The sequence below is a fragment of the Anguilla anguilla genome, chromosome 17 (assembly GCF_013347855.1).
Source record: "Anguilla anguilla isolate fAngAng1 chromosome 17, fAngAng1.pri, whole genome shotgun sequence".
In the NCBI taxonomy this organism is placed as follows: Eukaryota; Metazoa; Chordata; class Actinopteri; order Anguilliformes; family Anguillidae; genus Anguilla; species Anguilla anguilla.
The window spans coordinates 102,996-116,234 of record NC_049217.1 but is presented as its reverse complement, the minus strand read 5'-3'; the positions used below and the strand labels follow the sequence as shown (position 1 = coordinate 116,234).

The window sequence follows — 13,239 nt, the reverse complement described above, 5'->3', positions numbered from 1 at the left end:
TCTGTTCTTTTCTTGCTTTAGTATTCGTTTTATAAATTTTTTTTATAAAAAGCATTCGTGCTGGGACAGCATATTACGTACCAAAACATTCAAACAGATTAATTCGGTTGCTGAATATTTTCTTCCGGATTTTCTTTGTTAGCCCGTTGTAATAGACTCAAAACGTTTGATACAGTTATGTGAGGTATGCGGTAGTTCTGTGTAATTTACATTGGTGATACAGTAAAAGCAAACTGGAAATCACCTTCCGCACATCTTGTCAGGGTAAAATAACAGGTTAATTCTAGTAATCGTCCCGCTAGCTTTTTCAGACTGCCGTAATTTTACTCTGCCATTCTTCAATTCCACAAAAAGACCAGGAAGACTATGGACTAATTTATGGTGCATGGTTCGCATCTGGAGGGCACACTTCGCTGCTCGGCTAGCAGTAACTTCGAAGGAAAGCAAACGGTGGCTGTACCACTACTAATTTAAATTTTCACGCAAGTCCGAGTTTTCGTTCTATTCTTGTCATTTTGCGATTTGCGATATGGAATTGACGATGAGAAAGTAATCAAACAGCAAATTGTTTACAACGTGTGCATGTTTTCTGCTGTTGTTGCCAGTTATACATATAAATGTGAATGCATTCGGTCGCTTCGGATGTCAAGACATGAAAGTGAATGTTCGCATAAAAACATAATGAATGTGTTTGAGAGGATATATAAAACAGTTACAATCTGACTATTGGCCTGTTATATCATATTTGTTGCATAACAACGGTCCAAGTTCAACTACCAACGACAGTTTTACTTGACAATGGTAAAATAAGCCCAAACGGCTGCAGAAGAATATTTCAATTCCAGGTGATTAAATCGATAAAAATCAATAAATACAAAAGTAACCATATACAGTCATTGTTGGTAGCCCGTTGTATAAGTGTAATAAACCCCTCTGGGCTGTCCTGGTTATTAGAAAATAATGTAGGCTACTTCGGTGGTCGTATGGGGTTACAGAAGAAATCATAGGACAGATGGACCGACGACAACGTCGCTTTTTCATACGTCAGTGGGCTAATTTGCCTAATCTTCGTGGGACTTTAGACCGCGGTGGAAACGCAGACAACCATGGGCTGAAGGAGCCTTTTAAGCCGCGTTTCCACCGCAGGAACTATACCCCGGAACTAGGAACCTTTTGAGGAACTCAGTGCGTTTCCACCGCAGGAACTAGGGTCTAAATTTAGTTCTGGGGGCTTTGTTTTACCCCCCAAAACGTTCCTGCTCGGGGGTAGTACTTTCCGAAAGTACAGGAACCTTTTGGGTGGAGCTTGCAGCGCTGAACATTTCTGATTGGTCGAGTACTCGTAGCATTTGTGTTGTATTTATTTTCCGCCATTACCCGCCATGTTTGAAAATATGCAGCGGCAAACCAATTTATTTTCATAATAACTTCAAATCAAACTTGTATGTTATGCGGCGCAGTAGCCTACTTTTGGTTATAGCCTGTCAACGTCTTGGAATTATAACGTGTGCTCCTCTGTTCTTTTCTTGCTTTAGTATTCGTTTTATAAAATGCTAAGCATTCGTGCTGGGACAGCATATTACGTAGGCTACCAAAACATTCAAACGGATTCATTCGGTTGCTGAATGTTTTCTTCCGGATTTTCTTTGTTAGCCCGTTGTAATTGACTCAAAACGTGTGATACAGTTATGTGATTTATGCGGTAGTTCTGCATAATTAACATTGGTGATACAGTACAAGCAAACTGGAAATCACCTTCCGCACTTTTTATCCGGGTAAAATAACAGGTTAATTCTAGTAATCTTCCCTTTAGCTTTTTCAGACTGCCGTAATTTTACTCAATTTTACTGCCATTTTTCAATTCCACGAAAAGACCAGGAAGACTATGGACTCATTTATGGTGCATGGTTCGCATCTGGAGGGCACACTTCGCTGCTCGGCTAGCAGTAACTTCGAAGGAAAACAAACGGTGGCTGTACCACTACTAATTTACATTTTCACGCAAGTCCGAGTTTTCGTTCTATTCTTGTCATTTTGCGATTAGCCTATATGGAATTGACGACGAGAAAGTAATAAAACAGCAAATTGTTTACAACGTGTGCATGTTTTCTGCTGTTAATGAATGTGTTTGAGAGGATATATATGAAAATCAATAAATACAAAAGTAACCATATATAGTCATTGTTGGTAACCCGTTGTATATAAGTGGAATAACCCCCTCCGGGCTGTCCCGGTTATTAGAAAATAATGTAGGCTACTTCGGTGGTAGTATGGGGTTACAGAAGAAATCATATGACAGATGGACCGACGACAACGTCAGTGGGCTAATTTGCCTAATCTTCGCGGTACTTTAGACCCCGGTGGAAACGCAGACAACCATTGGCTGAAGGAACCTTTTAGTTCCTGGTAAAGTCGTTCCTGGGACTGAAAGTTCCGGGTAATTTTGGTGGAAACGCGGCTTTAGTTCCTTGAAAAGTAGGTCCTGGGACTAAAAGTTCCGGGTACTTTTGGTGGAAACGCAGCTTATTAACGTCCCTCTCCTGGAGGGAGAGAGTCATCATTGTGATAGGGGAGGGGGAGGGGGCCTCTGAGGTGGGTGATTGTGGAGAGGCCCAGGCCCCTGCTGAGATGGGGGAGGAGGAGCTGGTGGTCTGGAGCTGGTGAATGGGGTCACGGGGGATGGTGTCAGGACTGTCCCATTGTCTTTCAAATCGACAGTAGAACTCATTCACGTCGTTGGCCTGGTGCAAGTCATTAGTGGAGTGGGGGGCTTTCCGTTTGTAGTTGGTGATCTGTCTGAGGCCCTTCCAGACAGAGGCTGAGTTGTTTTCTGAGAACTACTGTCGGAGTTTCTCAGAGTACAGTTGTTTAGCATCTCTCACCGCCTTGCTAAACCTGTATTTAGACTCTTTAAACCGGTCCTTGTCCCCACTCCTAAATGCTTCCTCCTTTGCCAGCCTTAGCTCTCTGAGTTTAGCTGTAAACCAGGGTTTGTCGTTGTTGTAACTAACCCTGGTGCGTGATGGTACACAGCTGTCCTCACAGAAGCTGATGTATGATGTCACAGCCTCTGTGTACTCATCCAGACTGTTGGTAGCATCCTGAAAACATCCCTGTCAGTACAGTGCAAGCCCGCGCGAAGACCCTCCATAGCTTCACTGGTCCTCTTCTTAGATGTCCTCACAACAGGTTTGCAGATTTTTAATTTCTGCCTGTATGCAGGAATCAGGTGGACTATGACGTGGTCAGAGTGTCCCAGTGCAGCGCGGGGGATGGTGTGATAGGCACGGTTGATTGTAGTGTAACAGTGATCTAAAGTGTTCTCCTCTCTGGTCGGGCATTTAATCAGCTGGAGGTATTTAGGCAGTTCGTGGCTGAGATTCCCTTTGTTAAAGTCGCCGAGACAATAACGAAAGAGTCCAGGTTTGTCTGCTCCACACACAGTATCTGGTCGGCGAGCATACGCTGTGCCTCCTGTACGAGGGCTTGCGGTGGAATGTAAACACCGACCAGAATGAATGAAGCGAACTCGCGGGGGGAGTAGAAGGGTTTACAGTTAATGAAAAAAGTTTCCAGAACAGGAGAACAGTGCTGCATAATCACTGTAACATCTTTACACCAGCCACTGTTAGTATAAAAACAAATACCTCCACCTTTCATTTTGCCGGAGCGCTCTGTGTCGCGATCTGCTCTGAATAGCTGAAAGCCTGCCAGCTGCAGCGCAGAGTCCGGTATCGATCCACACAGCCAAGTTTCCGTGAAGCACAAAACGGAAGATGAAGAAAAGTCTCTGTTTTTCTCCACCAGTAGCTGAAGTTCGTCCAGTTTATTGCACAGTGATCGCACGTTAGAGAGAAATATTCCTGGTAACGGAGTGCGTAGACCATGTCTGCGGAGACGCACGAGCGCACCTCTCCTCCGGCATTTCACTGCATGAACAAGGGTGAGCATACCTTTGACCAAAATGACCAGAAATTCCGCAGATGGGATGAGAAAGTTGGGAAATAAATCCACAGGAGTTTCTCTGGTGAAAGAGTTCCGGATGCTATCGCAAAACACTGAATTTACAAACAAAACAAGGCAAAACAATGCACACTAACACACCGAGGCAGCCATCCGCCGCACCATCTTGAAGAACTTGGGGTCTTAAAAGGGCACCAGAGAGCCCAAATCAGACACTTTGATTGAATATTTCACAGAAAGAATTTGTCACACAAATGCGTCAAATTTCTTCCTTATTTTGATTTCAAATTCGCATAGAATTTCCGTATGGCACCTGCCTGCTGCCTAAATGAGTTTTGGACAGCAGTGGCTGTGCTTGTATCTGTGCTCTTGTTAGGCTGTGTTTGTCTATGTGCTCTTGTGAGGCTGTGTTTGTCTCTGCTCTTGTGTAGCTGTGTTTGTCTCTGCTTTTGTGAGGCTGTGTTTGTCTCTGCTCTTGTGTAGCTGTGTTTGTCTCTGTGCTCTTGTCAGGCTGTGTTTGTCTTTATGCTGTTGTGAGGCTGTGTTTGTCTCTGCTCTTGTGTAGCTGTGTTTGTCTCTGTGCTCTTGTCAGGCTGTGTTTGTCTTTATGCTGTTGTGAGGCTGTGTTTGTCTCTGTGCTCTTGTGAGGCTGTGTTTGTCTCTGTTCTTGTGTAGCTGTGTTTGTCTCTGTGCTCTTGTCAGGCTGTGTTTGTCTTTATGCTGTTGTGAGTCTGTGTTTGTCTCTGTGCTCTTGTGAGGCTGTGTTTGTCTCTGTTCTTGTGAGGCTGTGTTTGTCCCTGTGCTCTTGTGAGGCTGTGTTTGTTGCTGCTCTTGTGAGGCTGTGTTTGTCTCTGTGCTCCTGTGAGGCTGTGTTTGTCTCTGTTCTTGTGAGGTTGTGTTTGTCTGTGTGCTCTTGTGTAGCTGCAAAGGAAAGTGCCAGATTGAACTGAAAGTAAATGTCTATAGGCAGCTCAGAGTTTTCTACTCTTTCTGTATGCCACTAGGGCAAATTGCAGCAACCTAAGAGGAGGCAGAAGAGCAGGTCAACACAAGGCATATTATGTACTTTTTTGTACGTCGCTTTGGATAAAAGCGTCTGCCAAATGAATGTAATGTAATATTTTAAGATGAAATTGCATTCTGTATGTCATTAAGGTGTAAGACTCCAATGTAAATAGCCTGCATTTTTATTTCGGAAAGATGTATTTGCAATTAGAACTCATTTGACTCGCAGGGAGGATCTCGGGCCTGCTTGGCACATTGACAGAGAAGAGTGTTGTATGTATCCGTGTCCTAACAGACAATGGAAAGTTGTATCATACTGTCTATTTTGGTGTCATGACATGACTGTTTTTTTGTTTTGTTTTTGGCAGGGTGAGCGTGAAAAACATGCTTTCTACTCGTGTCTCAGACAGGAGGACAGACATGCTGTCTCGCAGCGGAAAAAGGTGAGCAATGACTGCTGTGTAGGAAGGGTGTAGGCAGGGTGGGGTCTAAATGATGGAAAGGTGGAGGCTGGATGTGGTTTAGGGGATGGAAGGGGTGAAAGCTGGGTGGGGTTGAGGGGATGGAAGGAGTGGAGGCTGGGTGGGGTTGAGGGAATAGAAGGGGTGGAGGCTGGGTGAGGTTGAGGGGATGGAAGGGGTGGAGGGTGGGTCGGGTGGAAGGAATGGAAGAGGAGGAGGCTGGGTGGGGTTGAGGGGATGGAAGGGGTGGAGGGTGGGTTGAGTTGATGGGATGGAAGGGGTGGAGGCTGGATGGGGTTGAGGGGATGGAAGGAGTGGAGGGTGGGTGGAGTTGATGGGATGGAAGGGGTGGAGGCTGGATGGGGTTGAGGGGATGGAAGGAGTGGAGGCTGGGTCGGGTGGACAGAATGGAAGGGGTGGTGGCTGGGTGAGGTTGAGGGGATGGAAGGGGTGGAGGCTGGGTGGGGTTGAGGGGATGGAAGGAGTGGAGGCGGGGTCGGCTGGACGGAATGGAAGGGATGAAGCCTGGGTGGGGTTGAGGGGATGGAAGGGGTGGAGGCTGGGTCGGGTGGACGGAAAGGAAGGGGTGGAGGCTGGGTCGGGTGGAAGGGGTGGAGGGTGGGTGGAGTTGAGTGATTTGAATCTGGGTGTGGTTGGTGGCTAGGTTCTTTACTAACCATATCTTAGTCATAACATGCATAAAATCAACTGCTCAAAATATTCTGTAACCGCATTTTAGAGTTACACATATTGTGCTGTATATTTTACCAGGTCTTTATTGGATGATAACTTCTTCAGCAAGCTGGCACAAGAGGCTGACAAAGAGGAAGAGGTTTGTTGAAATTGGGATGTTGTAACTGGGTTCAGACTGTTAAAACTGTGTTGGGGCCTACTTTGTTCTGGGCAATATACGTTGGGTTTGTGCAGTTGTAAGTGAGGTTATGTTTTAACAGGATTTTGGCTTGGTTTACACTAAAGGTTTTTTTAGCTTGGATTAGGCTGTTATAAAAGCACTGTGGCTGTTAAATGTAGATTTAGACTTTTATAACTCAGTCTGAGCTCTTATGTGGGTTATGACTGTTATATCGGTTTGAGCTGTTATAACTAAGCTTTAGGTTGTTTAAACATGGTTTTAGGCATTGTAAAGCCAAGCCAGGTTGACTTGAGCCATTAGGTTGTCATATTTGAGCAGGGGCTGTTAGAACAGGGATTTAAGCTATTATAACTGGGCTGGGGCTGCTATGTAGTGGAAGCCTGTTAGTAACACGAGAGTCGGGATCCATAAATTGCCATATTGTTAAAAGCGGGATCGTGTTATAGCAGGGTCATTAAAATCACTGTGTCCAATGTTTCAACTGCCACAGAAACGTCCTGTCCGTATTTGTTTGGATCATGCTTACACAAATTGCTGGAACAGCTCTGTGCCCAGTCACCCTCACCTGTTCTATTGTAAACTGGCCTCTTCTATTGAAGGCAGTCAAATAAGTTTCAGTTCTTTTTTACAACCTCAGAGGTGGACTCTGTTATGTCTAAATCATAAGCCAACTACATTCATTACATACTGTTTTAGCTGATCAATTGCATTCATTTTGTCTTTTACACTAAAGGTTTTTCTGTTTTCTCCCAGCTTTTGCTGGCATTCTCAAGAAAACAAAATTGGTAACAATCCAATATTTCACTGAATTGTGGGTAATCAATTTTTTAAATTCACTGTAATTGGTCGACAGTATAGCTAAGAAGGCTGACACTAGAAGTGAAACTAAAGCCGTCTTTACACAGAGCATTAACCCCGGAGAATAGGTGGAGCAGAGCCGGGGTCTGATTTCTGTGTAAAGATGTCAAGCCGGAGAAAAGGTGGATTAAAATAAGCAGGGTCTGACCCACCTCACCACATAGGAGAAAAGCCAGAGCTGACCCGATGTTTGTTCTGTGTAAAGTAGAGCCGGAGAATAGCCGGAGCAAGTGCCATGGTAACCATCTCGCGCGCCACTCAAGCGTTCCATAACAGCGCCTGGAAGTTGGGCTGTCAGCAGAAAACTGGCAAAACAGTCACTTGGCATTAATTCAAGTGATGGAGAACCATAACAAATTGGAGGTAGCTTGCTAATAAAATTGTTAATTTAATAGGCTTCGATGGCCAGCAGCGAGAGGGGCAACAACTGGGGGGACAGCGAGGTGAGGGAGCTGTTGATAATTAGAAACAAAAACGAAATAAAAAAGCAAATTGACAAGCCAGTGAGAGACTTAAATGTGTACCAAGCTATTGCTGATCGTCTCCATACCAAGGGCTTTCAAAAGAATAAAAACCAGGTAATTACGAAACATGAAGCTTTAAAGAAAACCCATTTAAAAGTCTGGGACCATTACATTGCATTACAGGCATTTGGCAGTGTATAACCATAACCAGGAACAAGTATGACGAAAACCCTAGAGAGAAGTACCGGTCCAAGTGCAGGGAACAACCGCATAGTTCAACTTGGACCATAAAGGTTAAACTGATTAACACTAACACAAACGAGAACAGCAACAACACAGTCTATGGAAAAATACAAGCAATAGTTAAGACAGGTGCATTAACTAAGTCACCTACGAAACCGCTACCTAGTTAAAACCCTAAGCTTACAGTCATTTAAGAGATTACAGGGAGGTAGGGAGGGATGGGGAGAGGTGCAGCCTGAAGAGATGAGTCTTCAGTCGTCGCTTGAAATGGGTCAGTGTCTCAGCTGTTCTGACCTCCACGGGGAGGTCATTCCACCATCGTGGGGCCAGAACAGACAGGAGACGTGTTCTGGAAGCGCAGGTGCAAAGAGGGGGAGGTGCCAGGCGTCCTGAGGTAGCAGAATGGAGGGATCTGGCTGGCATGTAGGGTTTGAATATCTTATGGAGGTATGCTGGGGCTGATCCCTTGACTGCCTGGTATGGTAGGACCAATGTTTTAAATTTGATGTGAGCTATAACAGGCAGCCAGTGGAGGGTAGTGAGCAGGAGAGTGATGTGGAAGTGTCTGGGGAGGTCTGGGGAGGTTGAAGACCACAAAAATACCAGCAGAATGGGTAGAAAAATATTCCCACTATACAACCTGTGTGACGCCATCTGGGGGCACAGAGCCTGTTCAAGTCCAGTAAACAACATTGGAGGTCTAGCAGGATTTGGAAGCCTAACGCACGCCATTACCGACAATTCTGGGATGGAGGAAAATGATGACGACCACAATGAAGAGGAAGGCAATGATGAAGACAAGGATGAGGAGGACACACAGCTGTTAGGCTTACACCGAGTTCCCTCTGATGCCCAGTCAGCAGCGGGAGGTGAGATAAAAGCCTACAAGGACAAATGCTTTTAGCTTAGTAGACCTATATTTCATTCTCTATAAATTTAGGCTACCACAATGATAATGTATAATACTATCCCGACTATGCTGATCATAGGTTTCACTTCACTGTTATTTCCACACTGACAGGTAGATTTTCAAAGGAATGTGAGGTGAAATGCTTTGCGCTCTCCTCTTGGCACAACACTAAGCACATGTGCCCTTGGCTTGCGCCAGATGACCGAGGTAGACCAAGCGGTTATGTCAGTTCATTGGATGAGACTTTCAACACATTAACAAAACAAAACCTCATCACCACAGTATAGGGTAGTAGTCTTAAGTCTAGGCTGCAAAGCAGGCCTACTGCCCATTTGTACACGCACGTCAGAATCATTAGGCTATCGAGTTGGTCTTTGTGAAGTTCAATCGCAGTCTAGTGTTGCGCTCACTGGTTGGTTTAGTTGTTTTGAAACTAGATTCCCAAAATGTTGATTTTTATTCTTGAATTTTACTGTGTTTTTAGGGGATAGTCCACCAAGGAAAAGGGCATGAAAGCAGGCCACCACCAAGCAAACAGTCCGTCAAAATGATGAGCAGTGCACTGGCCGAACAGTTGAGGGAAGCTGATGAGAAATTTTTTGCCAGGGAGGAGGTGCTACTGCAGCAGCAAGGACAGTGGGAATCTGAGCAGGAGCAGCACAATCGGAATCTCATGCTCTCCATGAGCAGAGAGATGTGGTCACAGCAGCAAGAAACATTTAACCAGATCGGGAACATGTTTGCTCGGTTTTTCCACGCACCCCCCCCCCCCCCCCTTTCTTGCTGTTGACATTTTGATGTAACAGAACACACTTAAAATGCATAAAAAATAGACATTGTTCTGTTTGTTTTGGTGCTTTAATATAACAAGAAAATGTAACTTGTAAACTTTAAACATGTTTGTTTGTTAATGTCAGCATGCAGTTTTAAAATAAATTCACAGACCATGGGAAAACAATTTGAATCTCTATTCAGGATGAATAATACATGCACACAAGCTTCTGCAAGGGCCGAACAACAATATATCATTCATATGGTACATTGCAATATGAAACAACACACTACCCCGCCCTGGGTGTGTCAAAGTGTTCCTGAGCAAGACACCTAACCCCTAATTGCTCCCAACAAGCTGATTGGTACCTTGCATGGCAGCCTTTCACCATTGGTGTCTGAGTGTGTGTGTTTATGGGTGAATGACAGGCATCAATTGTAAAGCACTTTGGATAAAAGCGCTATATAAATGCAGTCCATTTACCATGTACCTTTACAAGCACCAGATTTGTTTCGCACAGGCTAGCTAAGCAAACAAAAATGTTTCAAGACCTATATAATATACATGTATGGGCTATTCCAACTGTTGAGATTGAAAGGACAAAGTCATTTGCGACTTGCAAAAGAGCGCAGGACAAGATTAAAAATTGCAATGATGATGTATTTTCCTGTTACGTCCTTGTCGGGGACGCATCAGGATGCATTAGCATTTACACTGCAAAAGATATGTGGTCAAATGCATCCCAGACCACCTCGCCAAGTGCTTTGAGTGATCAGATCACAATGCGTCTTGGTGGTCGTTTACACTTGTATTTAGTGCTGTCCACTTGTGATCCGATCGCCCAAGACGCATTTTAAAACTGAGTGTAAGCAGGGTCAGATTCTACCCCGGGTCTACTACAGCCTTTTAACCCGGCTCGGCAGTGTAAAGACGGCTTAAACATCAGTAGAGACCGGGATTAAGAAGCCATGTGACTGCGATTTATCTGAATGGCCTTTTTTATATAAAGATGGTGATGCTCGAATTGAAGTCATAGCATCTTTTTTCGTTTCACCTCAGTTGTCATCAGCATCAAATAAAATGATTAATATTTACTGATCTGGGCTTTAATCTCCGCCTCTGCAAAGGCAGACCCACACACGTTTTAATCTCACAGAGGTCACATCTGTGGATTAAGAGATTTAGAACCTTCAACTACAGGAGACATGTTGTGATCCTGTTATATCTCAATAAATGGGTTCCACTGTAATGGGATTTTGGTTATTATAACTGGGTTGGGGCTGTGGTAATGTGACTTGTTCCCCTGGTGCCAGGAACCTCTAAATTCACCATTCACCAGCTGTTAGTTGGGAGTGGTCATCTGAGTCTTGCATCTAGGTCTGGCGTTCTACATTTCATCTCTGGTCTTTTGGAATATCCTGCTGTCATTTGGTTTTTGAATTTCAGTCTTGGCACACCTTGGATTACTTCATGACCAAAATGCTGTGGTTTGGTTATTTTCTTTCATTCCCTTGTGTGTCTGTAACCTGGCCATGCCTGTAACATTTGTTATTTTTATTAAGGTAGTTGAACCCCTGTTTTAGATTAGATATGAATATTTGTTGTAACTTAAAGTTTTAATTTTAATCTGGTTTTGAGTTGTACATTTTGGTAAAGGTTGATCCTACAGTTTGCTTTACCTATGAATGAGTTTGGTGATGTAACTGTGAATTGATATCTTTTATAATAATTACCAAATTAAATCAAATAAATACATTTTGCATGTTGGATAAGTAAGGGGTTTTAACTATTGATGCACTTGTGTTTGGTATGCAGAGACTGTATTTGGAAAATTAAACATTTTACTTAATCCTCACTTTGCTGACACTGGGTTTGGGTTGTTTTTTCTTGCAGGGGTCTGATGTTTCTGAGGCTGATCCTATGGCATTGCTAGAGAGTATGAAGGTGAGGGCACTTTGTTTCTTTGAAATGATTACACATTAATATTAAAGGTGACACCAAAAATAAGTCAAGTTAGAACACACCCTCAGTTATAGCTAAAACCTACAGTATTACTGTCACATGAAATCTAATGTAATTTATTCATATTTTCTAAAGTAGTGAATGCCGATAGTGTGTGATGATGGTATGAGTGTATGAAAGTCTTTTTCTTAAGTTTGATAATTATATTACTTGTCTACAACAATGAAAATCCACACATTTCATTCTGGGAAAACAAGGCAGTGGAGAAAATAATATAATGGATCACTATCTTGGGCAAAATTGAATGAAATAATGTAATTGTTAATGCGATGTAAAGTCTTTAATGTATCCAGGACAGCAGTGCAATCATGCCAGAAGACCCCACATAGGAACTAACCCAATACAAAATATAGCTGCAAGCAACGATGTGGGGGGCCAGTCACCAAGGGTGAACCACAGAGCACGGAGAGCTTCGATGGGAGAGGGAGACTAATTTAGTCAGAAAAAAAGCGAGCATTGTTGGACTGTATGGCCTGTTCTCATCGTTATGTTATTTTATGTTAATTATGTCTCAATGAGTGCTTGTATATTATTGTGTAATGTAGTGGTTGAATGCACAATGCTTTGCTAAAGCAACCACTCAGACAGATATGTGGGGCTCTAACACTGTAATAAAATTCAAATGACACATTCCATATACCGTTGGAAAGTGTGTAGTGTCCTCTACATGATAAGAGTAATCAAATCAGAAAGAACTTAAAATGGTGTAAAATGCAAGGGGGATTTGCACATGGCCGTTGGAAATACTTACCCCTGCTTTCCGTTTACATGTCTATTTATCAAACGGATCGTTCAAGAAAATAAACCACTGAATTTTGAATGGGACATCTTGCCACAAAATTCTACAGAAATTCCTCTTGTTTATTTTGCTTCTCAGTGAGCAGCATTTTTGACCTGTATTGGCATATCTTTGGGCTATTGTTGGCTTTACCTAGTTGCTACTGTGTGACGATATTAATTTTTGATGGTGAAATATTTTTATGAACTCCCAGATGGACACTATTGTTCATTGTGTTGTGGTGGTGTAGTTGCAGAAGAGACTGTAGGGACATGGTGCTTGTTAAATGGATAACCTGTGGAACGATGGTGGTACTTAGAAAATGACGTATTTAGCATATAGTGTATTTTCTGCTAATAAAGCTAGAAAACAGAGTTTGTTTGTTCCACTCATCGATTGTTGCAAGAGCAATGATTGTTTGAGCTGAGCAATCTGGGCACGGAGGTGTGCAGGCCACTAGGGGGCTTGTGTGAAGGGGTTAACCAAAGAGCGCGCTACGAGTAGTCTTGTTCCAGATCAGTGGTGACACCAGCTCATTTGTGTGCATACTACTCAGGGAAAAGATGGGTGAAATTAAGAAACAATGCTAAATTTAGGCCCTGTGTTATGTCCCAGGTGCTGAAGCATCCAGTCCTGCCTCCAAGGACTGGCCGTTCGGCTCTCACTAAGCCTTGCTTTTATTAGCAGTACTGCTGCTACAGAAAGCTATTTTTGATGTTTCCCAAATGAGAATTGTAACCAACAGGGAAGTAACTGTGAACAAGGGAGTGCAGTGGTGGGCCGTTAGGGCCAGCAAGGCCTTCTCTGCTGGCCTAGAGATTGTCAGAATCAGAAAATTACATTTTTAGAATTTAATATATTTTCATTAATGCTATATGTATTTTACAAA

General features: G+C 43.4%; 1 protein-coding gene across 9 annotated transcripts in view; it reads left to right on the top strand.

The window, feature by feature from the left end:
* LOC118216546 (fas-binding factor 1 homolog) overlaps window positions 1-13,239 on the top strand; it is an 85,530-nt gene that overhangs the window by 6,109 nt on the left and 66,182 nt on the right. For 6 of the 9 annotated variants that reach the window (XM_035397818.1, XM_035397819.1, XM_035397822.1 and 3 more), the window contains exons 2-4: window positions 5,337-5,411; window positions 6,201-6,261; window positions 11,444-11,494. In XM_035397818.1, the coding sequence (XP_035253709.1) occupies window positions 5,353-5,411; window positions 6,201-6,261; window positions 11,444-11,494 (171 nt within the window). In that variant the 5' untranslated portion in view covers window positions 5,337-5,352. Of the gene's footprint in view, window positions 1-3,807; window positions 3,944-5,336; window positions 5,412-6,200; window positions 6,262-11,443; window positions 11,495-13,239 lie in introns of all 9 variants that reach the window. The other 3 variants (XM_035397815.1, XM_035397820.1, XM_035397821.1) reach the window with 3 other exon arrangements.